The sequence below is a fragment of the Alosa alosa genome, chromosome 23 (genome assembly GCF_017589495.1).
Source record: "Alosa alosa isolate M-15738 ecotype Scorff River chromosome 23, AALO_Geno_1.1, whole genome shotgun sequence".
NCBI lineage: Eukaryota > Metazoa > Chordata > Actinopteri > Clupeiformes > Clupeidae > Alosa > Alosa alosa.
In genome coordinates, this window is record NC_063211.1 from 14,383,076 (window position 1) to 14,404,109 (window position 21,034).

Sequence of the window (21,034 nt, forward strand, 5' to 3'; positions counted from 1 at the left end):
CACACACACACACACACACACACACACACACACACACACACAGAATATCCACCTGGTGGCTAAGTGGCTGGGCACCCTGGAGAAGCTTCTGGAACGCTACAGCGAGGGCAGTCACCATGACTACCGGGTGTTCATGAGCGCAGAGCCGGCGCCCACCCCTCAGGAGCACATCATCCCACAGGGCATTCTGGAAAATTCCATCAAGATCACCAACGAGCCGCCCACTGGCATGCTGGCCAACGTACATGCTGCTCTGGACAACTTCGACCAGGTGACCTTTGACCCAGTACACGTAATTGGTCAGTGTCGCTTTAGCGTCTGCTTAATTCCAGTATTCTACTGTAAAAGACATCCTGTTATATGACCATATCAGTAGCCATACCATAACTAGTCAAATAACCATATGGTAATTTAGCCTGAGCACTTTTTCATTGCATTTGACACTGTCATGCAGTCATGTTGTCTGACCACCTCATTGTTAGAAGACATATACTGTATACTCACTACTAGTCAAAAGTTTGGAGACACTTAGACATTTCCATTCCACTCCATTATAGACAGAATATCAGCTGAGATCATTTGCATTGTTTTTTTACTCAGGGCAGCAGTTTTCAGATTACATTATATACTTACATAATTGCAAGGGTTCTCCAATGTTTTCTCAGTTATCCTTTTAAAATGATATCAGATTAGTTAACAGAATGTGCCTTTGCAACATTGGATGGATTATTGCTGATAATGGGCAATGTAGATATTGCATTAAAGATCAGCCATTTCTTTCTACAACAGTCGAGAACCCTTTTGCAATTATGAAAGCACATAATGCCCTGATAATTTTTTTTTTCATCTCAGCTGGTATTCTGTCTATAATGGAGTGGAAAGGAAATTTCTAAGTAAGTGTCTCCAAACTTTTGACTGGTAGTGTGTGTGTGTGTGTGTGTGTGTGTGTTCAGGACATGCTGGACCAGTGCTCACGTGAGCAGGAGTTTAAGACCATCCTCTTCTCCCTATGTTACTTTCACGCCTGTGTTGCCGAGCGACGCAAGTTTGGACCACAGGGTTGGAACAGGAAGTATCCCTTCAACACCGGAGACCTCACCATCTCCGTCAGTGTCCTCTACAACTACCTGGAGGCCAATGCACAGGTGTGTGTGTGTGTGTGTGTGTGTGTGTGTGTGTAGTATTTATGGTTAGTCTAAGGTCTCCTTTTGCACTGTAGCTTGAATGTCAGTCATGTTTAAGTTGCTTTAGATAAGTAAGCATCAGCTAAACATATAAATGTCAATGTTAAATGTACCTAGAGGCCAATGCAAAACTGTGTGTGTGTGTGTGTGTGTGTGTGTGTAATATATCTTGATTGGTAGGTTCCCTGGGAGGATCTTAGGTATCTCTTTGGTGAGATCATGTACGGCGGTCACATTACTGATGACTGGGACAGAAGACTCTGCCGCACTTACCTGGAGGAGTATATGCAGCCCAATCAAGTAACTTAAGCGTGCACACACACACACACACACACACACACACACACACACACACACTTACATTTACCCCTGAACAAACATGTGCCAGAGTACTTTTGCAGAAAAGACACAGACACATACACACACTCCTATAGGGCACATTCACACTAAAGCTTTTGGTCCGGACCAAGTGTGAAACACACATGCTGTACATGTACACCTACCTGGACAGACGTATGCAACACACACACACACACACACACACACACACACACACACACACACACACACACACACACAGAAGCACACACACAGAAACACACACACACACACACACACACACACACACACACACACACACACACACACACACACAGAAACACACAAACACACACACACACACAGAAACACACAAACACACACACACACACACACACACACACACACACACACACACACACACTCATGCCTCTTCCCCTCCCCAGTTTGACCGTAAGCTGTCTCTAGCCCCGGGCTTTGTGGTGCCCTCCAACCTGGACTACCAGGGCTACCACACGTACGTGGACGAGATGCTGCCCCACGAGAGCCCCGTCCACTACGGCCTGCACCCCAACGCCGAGATCGAGTTCCTCACCGTCACGTCCGACGCCCTCTTCCACACGCTGCTGGAGCTGCAGTCCAGGGACTCAGCCATGGGCGAGGGCACCTCCCAGACCACAGAGGAGAAGGTGGGTGTTTGGTCATGTGTGTCTGTGATGGACAGTGTTTGTTTTTGTGTATGTGTTTGTGAGTGTTTGTTGTGACAGAGAATTCCATATTTTCTCAATAAAAAGAGGTTTAAAAAAAAAAAAAAGAAACCATGAGATTTCTCAGTACATAGATGGATCTCTCACCCACAGACACACATGAGAGGTTTCTCAGCACAGCAGTGATGCGCAGGCTGATCCGAAATAAGTGGCTGCCAGTGGTCACCTGTGGTTACGAGTGAAATAAAAATATTTGAGTCAGCTGCGTCACGCTGTGTGAACTGAGAATGGAGCTATAGACAATGTGGGAAAAGTCGAGGATGGAAGAATTCAAAATAAGGTTGGCTGCTTTCTACAATAAACACATTTCCAGAGCTTTATTTCTTACTTCAGAACTAATGAAAGTAAGTCAGCCTTTGCATAAAGAAATAGACTAAATCTACACAAGTTGACAATTTCAAAAGTAGCCTAAAAACAGTACAGACCAAATTTAATGGAGTGGGCTATGATTCAAGATAGTAGCCTATGACTAAAAGGCTCATTGAAGCTGGTTTTAACTGGCTTTAATTAATGTCAACAATCTTGGACCTAATAATTATAATATATAAATAATGTTGCTGACCCTACCGTGTTGTTTCCTACAGTACATATCCCATAATAACCCAAACAGCCTACCTCGAGGCTAAATTGCCATACACCCTAACCTATGTCGGACTAAAGAAGATGGTGTTTGTGCTGCATTTGTTTTACTAAAGGATGTCAGAAATGCTTTAGGTTCGCTAAGCTTTCTTTTGTGATGTTGGACAGAAACATACAGTATACATTGATGCTCAAATGATGCACAAATGACTATGCACCAGGTACACACTTTAAAAATGATCTCTTATAATAATGCTATCAGCATGAGTTGCAGTCGGATTGAGTTATTGCATCAGGTGAGTTTGGGTCGCCCGTGAAATGATCTGTGCATCACTGAGGTGTACACACACACACACACACCGTAAGTGACTTCTCAGTGTGCCGTAGCCACATTATGTTGATTGAAGAGATAGAAGAGAAACAGACTAGCACGCTAAATTAAATTCATAGCAGTAGTTTTTGGCTTCAGGTAAAAACCATCCTGGACGACATCTTGGAGAAACTGCCGGAAGAATACAACATGTCGGATATCTCATCCAAGACGGCCGAGCGCTCCCCATACATCCTGGTGTGCTTCCAGGAGTGTGAGCGCATGAACACCCTTATTCATGAAATACGCCGCTCACTCAAGGAGCTGGACCTTGGCCTCAAGGTGTGTGTATGTGTGTGCATGTGTGTTTGCCTTTCATTTTATATGTGTTTTATCTCTGTATTTGTTTGTGCATGTGTTTGTAAGTAGGTATCCCTAACATGAGTATAAAGAAAATATGGAACTTTTAGTCTACTTTTAATGAATAGAGAAGTGGCATGTTTTATTCTTTTCCAAACACCTCTTTCTTTTCCCTCTCTCTCCCCCTCTCCCTTTCTCTCTCTTCTATCCTCCCCCTCTCTCAGGGAGAGTTGGCTATTTCCACAGAAATGGAGCAGCTGCAAACAGCTCTGTTCTTTGATAACGTTCCCGACACCTGGACCAAGCTGGCATACCCATCCACCTACAGCTTGGCACTGTGGTGAGCATCAGATAAGACACACACACACACACACACACACAATCACACAAACTCTGACTCACAAGCTCTCCAACACACACTTTATCTGTCATGCGCAGGTGGGCACTCACTCACACACACACACACACACACACACACACACACACACACACACACTCAAACTCTGAAACATGCACCCTTCTCTCCAACACACACTTTATCCCTCTATCATGCGACACACACACACACACTTGTTCCACACCTACACCCATAGGCAAGCATCAGCTCAAACTCTGAAACATGCACCCTTCTCTCCAACACACACTTTATCCCTCTATCATGCGACACACACACACACACTTGTTCCACACCTACACCCATAGGCAATTTGCAGCAGCTGTGGAGTTGTTTTCCTCTGTCCCATATCACTCCCTCCGTATTTTGATCACATGCTAATTAGTGCTTGTGTACAGCTTTGAATATTGAAATGTTTCAAAGTATGCAGGTCATAACTTTCTCTCTCTCTCTCTCTCTCTTTCTGTGTGTGTGTGTGTGTGTGTGTGTGTGTGTGTGTTTGTAGGTATCACGACCTGCTGCTGCGTTGTCGAGAGCTTGACAGCTGGACTCAGGATTTGGCTCTGCCCAATGTGGTGTGGCTGTCTGGCCTCTTCAACCCTCAATCATTCCTCACAGGTACACACACACACCCACATACACGAGCGCACACTCACACAGACACACACATACATGCGCGCGCGTGCACACACACACACACACACACACACACACACACACACACACACACACACACACGCACACGCAGTGGGGTTCAAAAGTCTGAGTCTACTTCTTGTGATATAATGAAATGTTTTGCTTTCCTAGTCTTCAACTGCCCCTGTCCAATTTCAGTTGATGGTGTTCAGTCAGCAGGTTCTTGCACAGCTTTATGGTGTGCTGGAGTAGAAATCCCTCACTGCTTATCTGACACCTTTTCGCCCACTATGATTGGCTCACTGATTGTCTGATGGGTATAACCCAGCAGTGATTGGCTCACTGACTGTCTAATGGGTACCTGTATTATTAATCTGTGATTAGCTCCTTGATTGTCTGATGGGTATTACTCACCTGTGATTGGCTCCTTGATTGTCTGATTGGCGTCACCCATCTGTGATGCGAGTGGCCTCCAACATAAAACCGGACAAAAATCACAGCTTCTAACACAACTCTGGGAGCTTTAGGCTGAAGTTGTCACAGTACAGCTAGTGCTGATATGCTATTGGCTTATGTGCGTTCAATGGGCGAAGCTTGTGATATGTCAATTGGCTGACTGATTGTCTAATGGTTGTTATTCCGGCCCGATTGGTTGACTGGTTACACTGATCCTTGTTACCCATCTGTGATTGGCTGACTGATTTGCGCTGTCCAGCTGTGATGCAGAGCCTGGCCAGGAAGAACGAGTGGCCTCTGGACAAGATGAACCTGACTGTGGATGTCACTAAGAAGTTCAAGGAAGAGTTCAACCAGCCAGCAAGAGAGGGGGCGTATGTCTACGGACTTTACATGGAGGGTCAGTGTGTGTGTGTGTGTGTGCGCACACACCTGTGTGTGTGTGTGTGTCTGTAAAGAGTATGTCCTTTCCATTCCTGAGGAAATTTGCGGAAAATATAGTAAATACTAGTAAAAGTGAGCCAACAAAAAAAAATCCCTTCTGTTACTTCTTGTGGCCTGTGCATTCACAATTAGTACAAATGTCAGTGCAGATTAAGACAAGGGATATAGGCAGATATTGACTTGGGACTATAAAAGTAATTAGGGATTTTTTTTTGTTGTTGGCTCACTTTTACTCATGACACACCATTCGGCAACAAGACATTCCATTCACTATGCTAAGCTAAGCTAGCGGGGGCACTGCCGGACTAAGACAATGCCTACACGGAGACAAAAATGCTTTTGCTCACTTATCTAACTATGGGAGACGGTGAATAACCCAGTTTCAATAAAACGGTGGTGTGTTCCTTTAAGTTCTACATACCTCCCTCACTGACCCCTCCTCTACATGACCCAGGTGCACGATGGGACACTCAGGGCGGGAACATCACAGAAGCGCGCCTGAAGGACCTGACTCCCAGCATGCCCGTGATCTTCGTACGGGCGATGCCCAACGACCGCCAGGAGACGCGCAACACCTACGAGTGCCCTGTCTACAAGACCAAGCTTCGCGGCAACACCTACATCTGGACGTTCAGCCTCAAGACCCGCGAGAGGCCAGCCAAGTGGGTACTAGCAGGAGTGTCCCTGCTGCTCAGTGTATGAGGGAGAGAGAGAGGGATTAAGAGAAGGAGGGAGGGAGGAAAGAGGGAGGGATAGAGGGGAAGGAAAGGAGCGCTGGCACAGTTACCTTTCTTATCAATATGAGAGAGGGTGCGAGAGAGAGAGAGAGAGAGAGAGAGAGAGAGAGAGATAGAACAGGGCAGAGAGAAAGAAAGGAAGGGAGGGAGAAGGAGAGAGAGAAAAATATATAGAATGGAGAATAAATAGAGGGGAGGGAAGGAGATAAAGAGGCCTGCCATGTTGGAGCAGACATCAGTGGCCTTCTTGCTCAGTACATGACAACCAACTAAAGAGAGGGAGGGAGAGAGCAGAAGTGAAAGAGTGAGAGAGAGACAGAAAGACCAGACGGTAGAATGGCGTTCTGACCATGAAGAGGGTCTACATAAGTTTTGTTTACCTGTGTTGACGTACAGTAGCCCAGGAAAGTATTATCCAAACCAAGTTAAAGTAAAAGTGAATTCAAAAAGTATGTTTGTCAAGTAAAGACATGGTTTCTGTCCGTGGAGTTATGTAGAGAAATACCTCAGTATGTTACAGGGATATTTATATCATGTTTTCTCATGTTTGTGGAGCTATGTTAGAGGTATTCTTGTAATAAACTAATATTACTTTATTATATTGCTCTGATGACTTGAATACTACAGTTCAGTTTATGTTGTCTCTTTTTGATAGATTTGGTCATTACAAACTCCTGTCTTGTTTTCCACAAAAATACAACCAAAACAACAAATTCACGCTTCAGTTTTCTTCTTTAGGCATTCAGTTTATTCCTTTATACAGTTACTCAAATGTGTTTCATCAAGTCTGTTATATTCACAATATACACATTATATATAATTCATATCAATATATATTCAAGAAATTAAACATTCAAATTAGCAGTTATGTTTTGCATTGTATAAAATACAGTGGCAAACATTTTTCCTTTTTTTATTATTTAAAAATGCATAAAAACAACGGAACAGCAGTAGATTTTTAAAAAGTGACATATTTTACCTTTGATGTTCTCCAGTACAACAATGTCAATGTCATGTCTTTTTGTGCAAAACTTTGCAAATTTGTATAGTATAGTATACCTCCCTACAACAATGATCCTCAGTGTTCAGTGATTGGACGCGAGGTGGACGCAAGGGTGTTGGGGGGTGTTGGAAGGGAAGGTGGGGGCACAGCAAGGTTTCTGACCCCAACCCCCCCATAATGGAAGCAATACGTGGCATGTTTATGTCACACCTCTCTACACCCCACCTCTTATAGGAAGCCTTGCATAGCCAGACTAGCCATTACATTAACATACGCATCTAGAGACAACTGTAGAAAAATGTGGCCTTCGTGTGAACCATGGGAAAAAATTACAGCATTAAAGGGCACTAATTTTATTTTAACAGTGTGGCATGGGGGGCATTTGATTGGTTGCTGAGCTCAAGTGTCAACAATCTTTCACCAGAATTGAGGCTTCCACCTTTTATGTCAATACAGATCCCTTGTTCAGTTCTCAAACACCTCCTGAGGCAGCACAGTAGAAAGAGATTAGCACACTTGAGATAGCCCTGACAAGTCGTCTCGTTGCTTAAACAGAGTTAAGTCATGTGAACGCACACACTGTCTAGTTTATGTGTGTGATAAAAATAGTCAAAGCAACAAGATAACTTGACTGGGTTATCTGGAGAGTGCTAAACTTTTTATCTACAATGAGCACTTGAAAGACAAGGGCTTTACAAGGGATATACATGCAGAGGTTAGCAATGGACAGCTGACCCTATAAATGTAACCAAATGGAACAAGTAACCTACATATGGACAGAGCATGGGTTGTGTAGATTTAGGTTCAACATGCTTTTGGGCCACAATTTCACCGAGTTGTCTCCAGTGGACTCCTTGAGACTACTGCAAGACTAAACATAACTGATACAGCTCCCATCTAAATGAATCACTGTAATCGTGACATGAGGCCAATGATAAAAACCCAGACTGCTCTGGCATAATGTGTTAAAGGCTTAGTCCACGATTCCAACAAGGTGACACAGACTGAGCCATGCACTATTTCAGCCAATACATGTTGCGGACTGTACCTTAAAAATGATTTTAATAATGTTGGGTATGGGTATTTTCACAGACTCTATTCTTATTTTTTTGTTGTTACTTTTCAATTTCTTGTGTATTTGTGCAATCTTGATACAACGGAATCAGAATGTGACCAGGCAATCAGGTACTGATTTGTTATTTGAACTGTGTATTAAAAATGTAAACTTGGCTTTCTGTAACCCCCACAATTTAGAAACTGTCCATCAGCATTAAGTACAGGTTCAGTCTAGATGTCCACTATGTAATACTGACCTCATAATCGTACCTTTTCAGCATGTCCAAAAAGCTGTCAAACAAAAAACATCCGGCTGCTTGACCCTCTACACAAAACAGTGAGATGAGAATATATAGTTTTATGTGCATTATACAGTATATGTTGTAAAACTAACATGACTAGACTTGTTTAGTTGAAACATGCGATTCAGTCATACGATCCTGACACATATATTGTTCCACTATCTAAGTTATAGATGAAAAGATGCATACACGTTCACACAATTCCATAGTGGAATCCTTAAAGGAAAATTACGTTTTTTAGCACTTTAAGGCCCTTTTCTGGTTTGTTTTGGATGAACTAGAGTGGTGGACACCGAAATGTTGACGATTGGTCCTGTCTCGACTTTTCTGACTCGTTTTTAATCGCCTTTGACTGCTCAGGGTGGCTGCCAACCACTCGGTGAGTTGCACAGTTTTGAAAACGAACATTAAGGGTTGAAAAGGGCCTTAAAGTGCTAAAAACCGGAATTTTCCTTTAAGGGCGGAAAAGCTACTATGGCCTGTCATCACCTCAAGTTCAACTTATGTGGGTGAGGCCATTTTAATAGTGCATACCAGCTCAGTACCTTAACCTTGACATTTTCCTATAATATAGATTGTTGTTTACATGCTGAAATAATCAGCTTTAATAAAATTGGAAGCCCAGACTGCACCAACTGTGGGAACCACAGTGTGATGGGGGTTGGGGATTCGGGGTGGGTGGTGGGGGTTACTGATTGGATGGATTCATCCAAAATATGAGAAACATGGTGATGTAGGCGTGAGGATTTTTGGTACATTTGAAAGGGTGCTTGTTCCTTAAGTAAAGTGTAATATTTAAAGTAAATACTTTTTTTTGATGGAAAAAGGTAAAAATAAGAGTTGAGTGAAGTTGTCATCAATAGAACTTTGTTGATAAGATTATGTGATAAATGTGATTTAAATTTTTTTTTAGAATATTTTAATTAACAGCTGCAATGTGAAGGATCAGAGATGAGAGCTACATGGGAAGTCCTGAAGAAGTTTAGAAGTCCTTCATAAGCAGTGCTACAGCAGAATCTTGCTCAGTCCAAAAGGTGTGTGAATGTTCTTTTTGAAAACATTGATATGAAGTATATCTATTTCTGTTGCCTGACACTGAGGGACAGATGTACTAACACTTTTGCGCCCACTTCAGGCGTATTTGTTTCGCAATGTGCGTGTAAAATCATTGCGAGGTATGTACAAACAGGCCACAATGATGTAAAGTGGCAGATTGCGTTTGTCATGTCATGCATATGCATTCATGGGAGGATCCAGGGGAAAGTGGGAGTTTAGCATAAAAAGATGGGAGGGGAAGAGTAAAGAGCGCCTAGTTATGTATTCCGCGGTATGTACAAAGACTGCTCCTGAAAGCGCACGTCTATTCTGCGCCTAAATACTTCCACCTTGTAAAAGCAGGTGTTAATCCAAATTGCAGTTAAATGCGTCAATAAGAGAACCATTCAACAACAACAGAATCGCTATTTAGAGCACCAGTTTTTGTGGTGAAAGTATTTGTACTACCAAAAGCAACCTTAACTTTCGTTGGCCTTTCGCATGTCTTACTTTCACTTTCACGTCATTCACTTAAACTTTCCTACTTGCTAGATTTTTTCCTACTTGCTAGATTTGACCAATCTTCCATAGCCTACGTACGTGCACAAGTAGTTTGAGTAGAACTACTGATCTTCATTATCTCCCTGCTGTTTACATCTTATCATGTACGGTATTATTTCATGATCGCTAAACGTTTGATTCTTTTTAATGTTGTCATCAGTTAACTTCATTCAACTGCTTGTATGTAGGCGCTGCCATTCAATTGTGGACGTTCGTAAATTGCGTTTATGGGCGGAGAAAGGCAGAGAAAAGCACAGTTTACACTAAGGATTGAACGATTGATAAATACGACGGAAACTTGGGTTTGACAGCGTTCGCAATATGCGGTTTGTCTATGACGCTGATAATGCTACGTTCGCAAATGTATACATCTGGCCCTGAGAGTGCTAATGGTGTCCTTACAATGCTTTTGTAATATTGTATGCATGAAATGACTCAACGTGCATAGACAATGCAAATGGAAGTGTTCCCAATGGGAAGAGAGAACTCTAGATGAGAATCAGGATAACTGTTAAAATATGTGTGGTTTTGTTTGTTGATATGGTTGTTGTTGTGTTGTGCATGTTATTTTCATATTTGCACCGAGTGATCTGTGAGCTCTCTGCTTGGAGGGCCAACGGACGGTTGAGTTGGGAAAGTGCTCTCACATCTCGTGGTTTGACCAGCGGATGGCAACTCTTCCGGTGATATTATTGCTTTTGGACTATGTGGTATGATGAATCAACAACCTTCACTTCTCTTAGTTTTGGAAACACTTCTTCTGAGTGCATGCCTACCAGTTAGGCAAATGTACCTTGGTTGCATAAAACACAAGATCCATGTTTAAGTAAGTTATTTAGTGGGTTCATGAAATTAGTCAATTTTATACAAGCAGTGAATGCAGGACTGTGCATGTGGTTGTGTATTTGTTGGATTTTGCCCAACATGCATTATTTTTGCTACAGCTACTGATTGCAATGATGATAATTGATCGCAACAAGGCTTTAAATACACTGCTTTGTATGTGTTAATACAACCAATTAAGTCAGGCACTGAATACCTTTTATAATTGCATGGTTTTATGTGTGTGTTCTCTCATATGAGTTCTGATGAGTAACATTACAGAATATACAGACTGTCTGCCAGTCCTCCTGTGTAATGTTCCTAGTTATGGCCCAGTCCTTAGGTTTTCAATGGAAAATTCCAGTTATATGAATACATATTATAAGTGAACTCTGACATATTGAGACTAAGATGTGGCTTTTCAGTGTGCGTGTGTCATGTGTGTGTGTGTGTGTGTGTGTGTGTGTGTGTGTGTGTGTGTGTGTGTGTGTGTGTCTCAGAAGACTGATGTGCCTTATGTAGACTTCAAGTTTAAGTAGCTTTGTCCTGCATAAGAAGAGATGAGAAATCAGAAACAATCACAAGTGCGATAAGACATGCTCACAACACACACACGCACACATCCACATACACCTCACACACACACCGGATGAGCGTGTCACTTGTGTGCGACAGTGTGTACAATGTGAGTTTTTCATGCTACAAAAAATAAAAATAAATAAATAAATAATAAAAAAAACACTTTCCAAACATGCATTTTTTCCAGTTGAACAAGCATGTCTGTTGCCCCTTGTTGCTGGCAGTGTCATAATCCCGAAAAAATATGTACACAGTAACTTTTTATACATGATATTTAAAGCATATAAATACATGACCTGTGTATATATATATGTAAATATTTAAAGAGAGAGAAATGTATTTATACTATGTATACTTTGTACAGGTGGACAGACAGGCTGTAGATGTGGACGGTGATGGTTTATGAAAACTCCTTGCATACAGCCAGTCCCGTCTCCATCTGAACCCTGAGTCAAGGAAAGTAAGGAGGCCTGGGGTGTGTGTGTGTGTGTGTGTGTGTGTGTGTGTGTGTGGTTGGGGGGGTCGGGGGTGTGATTGACAGTCTGGCTTGCAGACAGGAGCAATTCAGACCTGTGGTGGGAGGGTGTGGGTGGGCGTTACTTCCCTGGAAGACCCGGATCCGAGGAGGGTCGCTGGAGGCCCAGTGGGAAGGGACCACAGCTAGCTGTTGACGAATCGGGCAGTGAGGCCTGCCTGACTGACAGCTGGGCTCTGGGCAGTGGCGAATGGGGGAGCTCGGCCTCCTGCTCCTGATTGAGTCCTGTGAGCTCTGCTGCACCCCCAGCCAGGGCCGCCATGTCTGAGAGTATCTCCGTGGAAACGGAGCAGAGCAGGGGATCTTTGGGTGCGTGGCTACAGTTCTCTTCGTCCACACTCTGCCAACACAAAAGACACACAAGGTCACTCAGTTCAGTTCAATTCAGTTTTTATTTGTCATTGTTACAGGATAACAACAAATTGTTGTTAGAGCAAAAACAGACAGGCATATAGTTTGAAGTTGTTTACCCATTTGCCTTATATCAATTTACATCCCCATGAATCACCCATTACTTTGTACCTAATTTAGCTCCCCATAAATACCCCCTAGAAAACCCCATAAAGTGCTATGTCCAGTAAAGTGCTTGGTACAATAATTAATAAATCTAATAGAGGTAAGGTTGTTGGAGTACAGCAATGCAAAGTCCAGGTCACAGGTATTGGGGGTGTATGGATAGAGACATTATGTCACAGAGGGATGTCCGATGGGGAGGTGGGGGGGGCAGACTGTCCATTAAGCAGCCTGATTGCATGGGGGTAAAGACTGTTGGCCAGCCTGCTGGTTTTGGCCCTGATGGATCTATCTCTTTTCCCAGAGGGCAGTGGTTGGTCACCTACCATCCAGTTATTCAAGTGCACATAGTGCACTAAGTAGTGAATGAAGTGATGTTCTGAGCAGATGGACTGTCTCCCACTAAAATGGAGGGCATCCTTAAAGGAAAACTCCGGCAATTTTTCACACAGATCTCTGTCTCGAGTACTATCTGTATGAAGAAAAAATAAATTAGAAAAAAACTCGAGTTGAGCAGCCGGGCAGCTACAGTGCAACACTTTGGGGGTATCTTTAAAATAATTTTTAAAATCACTAAAACCGTTTTCTTTATTTCTGAATGGTTATCGATTTTTTTTCCAGCCATTATGAATATGTTATAATCCTTGATGAATGTGCTCATGACAGCAATCAGTGACCCGAGAAACAGAGATCTATGTGAAAACTTACATTGGAGTTTGAGCTTATGCAATAACCTCCGTTTTTAAAACTTTCATTTACAAGATTGCTACACTGATTCTTGTAAATTTGGTAAAAGTATAATCCACCAATTTAAGTTTAATTTCACTGCCAGTTATGCCCTTGCTGAAAGTGGTAAATCCATGATATGTGTTTCTTTTTTAGGCCAGACCCATTTAAAACTTTCTCAATTGAGAAGGGTCTAAGTGTCACTGCCAGTTATGCTAAATTGGTAAACATGCCTCTAATTATGACCGAACATGCTCTAATTATGGCTGCGTATCCTCAGCGACGGTCATATAGGTTTAGTCAGAATTTTTTTTTTTTTTTTTTTTTTCACACAGTAGACATATGTACGCTTGCATGCACAGGCACATACGCAGGCACACACACACACACACACACACACACTCACACACACACACACACACACACACATAACATAAACATAACACAAACAATCAAGAATTTCTCAGAATTATGAACAGGCAAGATGGAGGTGGGGTTGTATAAATGAATTTTACATGTGAAATCTATGAACTAATCATGTTTTGGTACTTGTTGTCTAGCAGATACCAGTGAGAATTGAGTGTGGATAATGCAATTTAGTGAGACAGTTAGAATCATATAGGCCTTTCAGCGTGATTTCTTTTTGTGGAAAAAATGTGCTGGACTGGGCGGCGGTCATATTTTGTACCGCTCTGCGGTACATCTAGTTAACAATCTCACAGTAGTGTCTAGACTGGGAACTCTTTGTCATGTTGCTGCTGAGATACAGTACTCTCCAGAATTATTGGCACCTTGGGTAAAGTTGACTAAAAACAGGAATAAAAAAAATAATCTTTTGATGATTCATTGTACTCTCACAATGAAAACAATGAGGACAATCCACCCTTGCAGGGAGGAGAAAAAGGAAAATCTCATAAAGAAATAAATATTTTTAACAAAATTATGTTGCTCACAATTATTGGCACCCCTAGAAAAATCTTATATACAAAACCTAACAGAAGCATTTTCCTATCTAATTTCAATTTATTTAAGTTAATCAGAGTGTCTGTGAACTTTGGTCCTGATTAAGTACTGCCCTTGTGCAAGCATGAGAGATATACACACACACACAGACACACACACACACACTCACAACTGTCACACCTGACTTATCTGCTAGAGACACACAAGCAAACACATACATACACACAAATGCTTGTAAATCACAGAAATACACATGCATATATACACATACACGAGGCAGTGGTATGAACATACACACAGATGCCTACATGCAGTGTACACTTTACAAACACACGCACACACACACACCTGTCAGACACCCACATTTCCTCCAGGCACTGTGAACCAGCACCTGGCCTGAGAATGACCCTTCCCTACTTCTCGTCCTCCTCCTTCTCCTCCTTACCCCATCTTGAGTTAATCAAACCGCAAAAGCACACCACTCAGCATTAGATGCACACTGGGGACCTGCCCCATGCTGAACCCATCATGCACACACACACACATATACTGTTCACAGACACACACACACGCACTCCATCCCACTCCACACCTCTTTATACATGGTGGTGCTTTAGCTTGGGGAAACTAGTGAGATGGTAGTTGGGATCAAAAATGGAGAAATCTATGAAAACCATAAAAATGAACTAAAACACAAATGATCCGCTTCCACAGCAATGCTGTAACAAAAGCAACAGTGTACTGTGGCCTAATGTGACCTTATCATATCACACACACACACAATTTATTATTACAGTGGGGAAGAGGAGTCTGTGTGTGTGTGGGTGTTTACACACATCTGACAAAGCCAGAGTCAGGGTGACCTCTTGGGTTTAGCTCTCTCTCTCTCTCTCTCTCTCTCTCTCTCTCTACTGTACACACACACACAAAGAGAGATATCCCTGTCTGGATTTCTCTTAATCCAATTTAGTTTGTTTTATTATAAATCCCTGAGAGAACAGACTCCATAGTGTAGGTCAGTCTGTGATTGAAAAGCCAGGTTATTCCGAGAGCATACTGAGTTCTGTTATAATCTGCCTCTCATAGGATTATGATCACATTGATGCCTGTGTGTCTGTGCCTGTGTGTGTGTGTGTGTGTGTGTGTGTGTTACCTGTGCAGTGTCAGTGCTGTGGTCTGGCTGTACTGCTGTGAGTGGCTGCACTCTGATGGCGGGCCGCTGGTACTCAGGGCTGGACGTGACAGTGCTGTAGGCGGGGGGGCCCAGAGCAGTCTGCCTCTGAAGCAGCTGAAGGATGGCCTGGATGTCTGCAGTCATCTGAGATTCCAGCCTAGACACACACACACACACACACACATGCAGAAAGCAGTTCAACACCAGTGTTTTGACAAATATGTCCTAGTAACTGTCCAATGTGTGTCCAATGTACAGTCTAAGCCTGAAATATTTCCTCATACTGGAATCAGGCATGTTTTTGATTTGGCAATTAGCTACAGCTGAGGTACCAGAGTAGGGCTCTACCAGTATGTGATAGTGTAATACCAGTTTGAACCAGCAGGGGGCAACTGTGCCTCATTCCATACAGTATAAATAAACAATGAAATATGGCTCTTTCATTAAAATGAATAACACTGTAATGCTAAATTAGGATGGACTAAATTAGGTTTGTACTCTGATGTTCGATCACTGCCACATACATTTCTGTCATTCATTAAGTGTTGAAATAATGTGCCATTATCACAGTGCTGGCGCAAAGAGGATCATGTCCACAGATGATTGGCAGATGCAAGATTGCCAATCTGCAAAGGAACCGCGTTATCACCACAGTGTCAAAAACCACATAGAGTGCGTGTGTGTGTGGTGAAGGGAAGGGATTGGAGATCTCAAGCTATCCGACAGTCTAAAAGTGGAGGGATGAAAACAACCCACCCTCCCAAAAAAATTGGTAGCACTAGTAGCACTGGTAGATACTAATCTGTAGCTGTTGTTGTTATTTTCATTTAAAATAGCAGGCTAATGATATGTCAGGCTGTCTATGTGTCCATCTTCTTAATCTGTATTCCACTCTTCATTAGCCTGTCTTCCTCTCTCATCTTCCCCCTTTTCTACTCAATATTCAATTGAATATTAGATTAGTTTGAGTGTTACATAACAGAATTACTCAAGAACATTTCCAGACGCTTTCCGTCTTTCTCCATACGATAGGGTCTAGCCCCATTACAAAACTCCAAACCAAGGTACCACTAACCAGCACTAAAGACTTTAATGAAACCTCTTTGTTTCCTGCCGTTCTGCATTCTGCAATGTTTCTGCATCTCACTTACTATGTTATCTCTCTTTCACACACGGACACACATAGATGTGTCAACACACGTACACACATGTACAACTCCACGCATAGCACACAGGCGTGCCTACATCATTTAACACTCATTTACACACCTCCCAAGATAAAGGTACACACACACACACACACACATACACACACACACCTGTTCAGGTGTTCCTGCAGCAGGTCCAGACGATGTTCCACTTCTCCGTAGGTAATGTCACTCTCGCTGTCGTCCCCCGGTCTGGTGTCGTGGGCTTGTGCTGAGTCCTCCAGGAACTCCTGGCCCTTCCCAGAAGGCCATTCTTCAGGGCACACATCTGCCCAGAAAGAAAGAGGCCAGGCACTTGATTAAAATCCTATACAGTTCATACGGACATACACACACACACACACACACACACAAGCACACACACACACGCACACACACACACACACACACACACAAAAGCACACTATGGATTCACATGTGCACACTCACATATAGAGCCACATGAAACACACACTCACTCTCTCTCTCTCTCTCAATATAGAAGTCTATTTATCTTCCCCAGACAGCTGCAGTGCCTCTTAGTCAACTGAGGTACTTTATTGGCCAGGTGCTACTGAGGGTGCGTGGGCAGGTGTGTGTGTGTTTGTGTGTGTGTTTGCAGGAGTAAGAGTGATCTCATCGCAGAGATTCTCACACAACACCAGCTTGGAGCTTGATCAAGCACGCACATCAAGAGAGAGGTCTGCTTCAACACAATATACCTCCACCATCTCTCTCTATCTCTCTCGCTCTCTCTTTCTGTGTGTGTGTGTGTGTGTGTGTGACTGTGTGTGTGATAGAGGGACAAACAGTGACAAGTGACAGAGTGAGTGAGCAAGTGAGTATAAAATATTTCCCTGAGCTTGCCCTTCAACAGAGATCAACATACAGTAGCCATCAATGAAACACACACACACACACACACACAACACACACACAAGCACATGGGCAGCTTTTTTAAGTACCACTACTTAGTGTCATAATTATGGTGAAGTGAACAGTAACATATAATATTCCTCATTTCCTCCATGCTGGGGTGTGTATGAGTGGAGAGGAGAATTAGGGAAGAGAGCATACAGCTGGAGGATATTTAACTCCACAGAGGCCAAATCGCTTCAGTCATAAACACACACACACACACACACACACACACACACACACAAGTGTCTACACCAACATTCCTTTGTAGTGAAAATGCTAGCAGGAGACATGTAGTGTGTCTGACAGTGTTAGAGACAGGAGGTTTGATGTTTGCCTGTGTTTGTGTGTGTGTGTGTGTTTAGGAGGAAAAAGATGCTGAGAAGGCAGGGGGTAATTAGTGATTTGTGTATTTCCTGAAGTCTAAGCTGAGGTTGGAGATGACACCAATTCTGGTGTCGGACAACGTTGCACTGCTCCCCAAATCCGTTTATGTTGACACCACCAAAAAAAAAGAGAATACTGCTCATTAGAATAAATCTCATAAAAGGATGGAAGTGTGTGTGTGTGTGTGTGTGTGTGTGTGTGTATTGCGCAGTATAGATGTTTAATTCAGAATCTAGTGTGGCATGCTAATCCAATCAAGCTCTAGTGGAGTATATTGCACTGGAAAAGAGCAGTGATGTGCAGGGCTGGTGTCAGCTTGTTGGTGGGGTGGAGAGGGGAGGGGAGTGCTGCTTCATTAGCCGTTACTGTCACAGAGCTTTCTAAAGTGCAAGTCATTCCAAAGAGTTCTATCTAGTTCAGAGCATAAAGTGTGTGTGTGTGTGTGTGTGTGTGTGAGTATGTTTATGCTTACCTACAATATGTGTGAATGTCTGTTGTGATTATTGTGTTATGGTTGTATACAGTATACTTCACATTGTGTGTGTGTGTGTGTGTGTGTGTGTGCACCTGTATTGCATCTCTGTGCATGTGCGAGAGAGAGACTGTGTGTGTGTATGTGTGTGTGTTTGTTTCCCCACCTCTGTAGGACTGGTTCCTGTCCAGCCCTTCTTTGGCCAGTAGTTCGGGGACAGGGGCCTCAACGCCGAGGGGTAGAACGCGCTCCGCTCCGCCCGAGCACAACGGTCGCTGCTCTTCTTCCTCTTCCCCCTCCCCCTCTTCCTCCTCCTCCTCCTCTTCTTCCTCCTCCTCCTCTCTCCTTTCACTCTCAGGCACTGAGTCTCTCCTGTCTTTCCTCTCCTCCTCTTGTCGTTTCTCTATCCCTCGCTCCGGCTCACTCCCGGATTCTCGCAGGCTCTGCGCACCTGCAGAGAGGGTGCACTTGAATTAATGTGACACACACACACACACACACACACACACAAATACATACATTCAGACACACACACACACACACACACACACACACACACACACACACACACACACACACAAACATATTCATCATAAGAAACACAAATGGAGATGAAGGCACCCTCCTGTTATCTGTATCATGCGGACACACACACACACACACACACACACACACACACACACACACACACACAGACACACACACACAAACACACAAACAAATGTTCTTAGGCAAGGCACACTGGTAAGTCGATAAACACACTTTCACACATTCTCACAGGCACAACTCTTCCGGCGGACAACACCTGTGTAAAAGCTATGACATGAAAAATTCATGAAAACATCTCCTTTTATGTTTATATAACCTGCTCAAATGCGACTGACTTCCAGCTGGGGTATGAGAGACTCCCCCTAAATAAAGCAGGCTTCCCGATAGATAGACAGACAGACAGACAGACAAAGGACTGATGTTTCATCAGTAGGTTTCAACACAGAAGAGACTCAACACTGAAGAACACTGAAATAGTTGTCCTGTCAGTATAATTACAACATTCACTTTGTTTGTTTGTCTTTGTCTCTCTCTCTCTATCTCTCTTCTTCTTTTCTCTTTCTCTATCTCTTTTCTCCCCTTCCTCCCCCCTTCTCTCTTCTTCTTTCTGTCTGTCTTTTTTCTCCAATTCCCCCTCACTCTTCCATCTTTCTCCTCTCTTTTCTAACTACTACTTGCCTTCTCTCTCTCTCTCTCTCTTTGTCTCCACCTCTTTATTTCTCTTCATCCCTCTCTCTAAACCTGTGTTTGGTCATTTTTGCCCCTCCCCTTGAGCTCTACTATGCCCTGTCTTTCCCATGATGCTTTGCTGCCTTGCGGTGCAATGCTCCTCTCTGCTGATTTGTTTGCTCTGGCCACCTGCAGGTAGCCATGGAGACCAAATAAGCCCCAGTGATTCCTTAAATACAGGATGAACGAGGGAGGGGGAAGGGAGGGAAAAAGAGAAAGAGAGAGAGGGATAATTAAAATGTGATGAGAGAAAAAAGGAGCGATCAATAAGCAGGACAAAAAGGAAGGACAGAGAGATAAACGAGAGAAAGAAAGAATGATAAACAGGGAGTGTATTACCTGGAGAATGGGGGAGTGGTAGAGACATAGAAAGAGGGAAAGAGAGAGAAAAAGAAAAGTAGTAATGAAGAAAGAAGTGAAGAGAGATGGTGTAGCCTGTAGAATGAGCAGGCAAGGGGGGGGGGGGGTAGAAGAGATGAGGAAAGAGAGAGGAGACATGGTGCATGAGGGAGAGATGGAGGGTAAATGACGCGTGCACACACACATACTGTACATACACACACACACACACATACTGTACACACACACACACACACAGACAAATACACAATTGGGCATATAAACATACAGACTAACACACACACATACAAATACACAATTGGGCATATACACAAACATACAGACACACACACACACACACACACACACACACACACACAGATAAGCACACAACCGGGCAAATACTGTACACATACACCCAAGCACAAACCTGTGGAGGTCTTCCTCCTGTAGGAGAGCTTCCTCCGGTACTTGACCTCATCACCATCTGAGTCGCTGGCCTGAGGGAATGTGCTCTGAGGACAAAGCAGCATAAAGGGGTCACTGATAACAACACACATACTACACATTAACAACACACACACTACACACACACACACACACACACACACACACACACACACACACACACACACACACACACACACACACACACACACACATATAGTACATAGTACATGCACATAGACACATCCTTAAACTTCCTTACAAATGTATATGCATATACAGTACACAATGCAAAAACATGTCCTTATGCATTTGTTTGCATTCACATAACACACGCATATGCAGTGTCACTGCCAGTAAGGTAAAAACTACACTAGAGCTACACTCTTGATTTGAAAATCAATGGCAGGTTCTTATGAGGCTGAGGACATGTATCCCAGAATCTATCTGTCCTGAATGACTATATTGCCCTCTATGCTTCGTATTGAATGACCTCTGTGGGGTGCTGATTATCTCTGTGGTAACACAGACTGCCTTTTCATTCTCCTCCTG

At 43.1% G+C, this 21,034-nt stretch overlaps 2 protein-coding genes across 4 annotated transcripts in view; one reads left to right on the forward strand and one right to left on the reverse strand.

Annotated features, from left to right (window-relative positions):
• dnah9l (dynein, axonemal, heavy polypeptide 9 like) overlaps nucleotides 1–6,249 on the forward strand; it is a 50,052-nt gene extending 43,803 nt beyond the window's left edge. Inside the window, exons 62-70 of the mRNA XM_048234898.1 lie at nucleotides 44–271; nucleotides 954–1,145; nucleotides 1,365–1,484; nucleotides 1,949–2,191; nucleotides 3,318–3,500; nucleotides 3,743–3,858; nucleotides 4,418–4,530; nucleotides 5,264–5,404; nucleotides 5,903–6,249. Coding sequence (XP_048090855.1) covers nucleotides 44–271; nucleotides 954–1,145; nucleotides 1,365–1,484; nucleotides 1,949–2,191; nucleotides 3,318–3,500; nucleotides 3,743–3,858; nucleotides 4,418–4,530; nucleotides 5,264–5,404; nucleotides 5,903–6,150 — 1,584 coding nt within the window. The 3' untranslated portion in view covers nucleotides 6,151–6,249. The remainder of the gene's footprint in view (nucleotides 1–43; nucleotides 272–953; nucleotides 1,146–1,364; nucleotides 1,485–1,948; nucleotides 2,192–3,317; nucleotides 3,501–3,742; nucleotides 3,859–4,417; nucleotides 4,531–5,263; nucleotides 5,405–5,902) is intronic.
• A 4,087-nt stretch (nucleotides 6,250–10,336) lies between these two features.
• kcnh7 (potassium channel, voltage gated eag related subfamily H, member 7) overlaps nucleotides 10,337–21,034 on the reverse strand; it is a 96,825-nt gene continuing 86,127 nt past the window's right edge. For all 3 annotated transcript variants that reach the window (XM_048234810.1, XM_048234808.1, XM_048234807.1), the window contains 5 exons: nucleotides 20,466–20,550; nucleotides 18,585–18,869; nucleotides 16,774–16,930; nucleotides 15,434–15,611; nucleotides 10,337–12,418 (listed from right to left, as the gene is read on the reverse strand). In XM_048234810.1, the coding sequence (XP_048090767.1) occupies nucleotides 12,140–12,418; nucleotides 15,434–15,611; nucleotides 16,774–16,930; nucleotides 18,585–18,869; nucleotides 20,466–20,550 (984 nt within the window). In that variant the 3' untranslated portion in view covers nucleotides 10,337–12,139. The remainder of the gene's footprint in view (nucleotides 12,419–15,433; nucleotides 15,612–16,773; nucleotides 16,931–18,584; nucleotides 18,870–20,465; nucleotides 20,551–21,034) is intronic.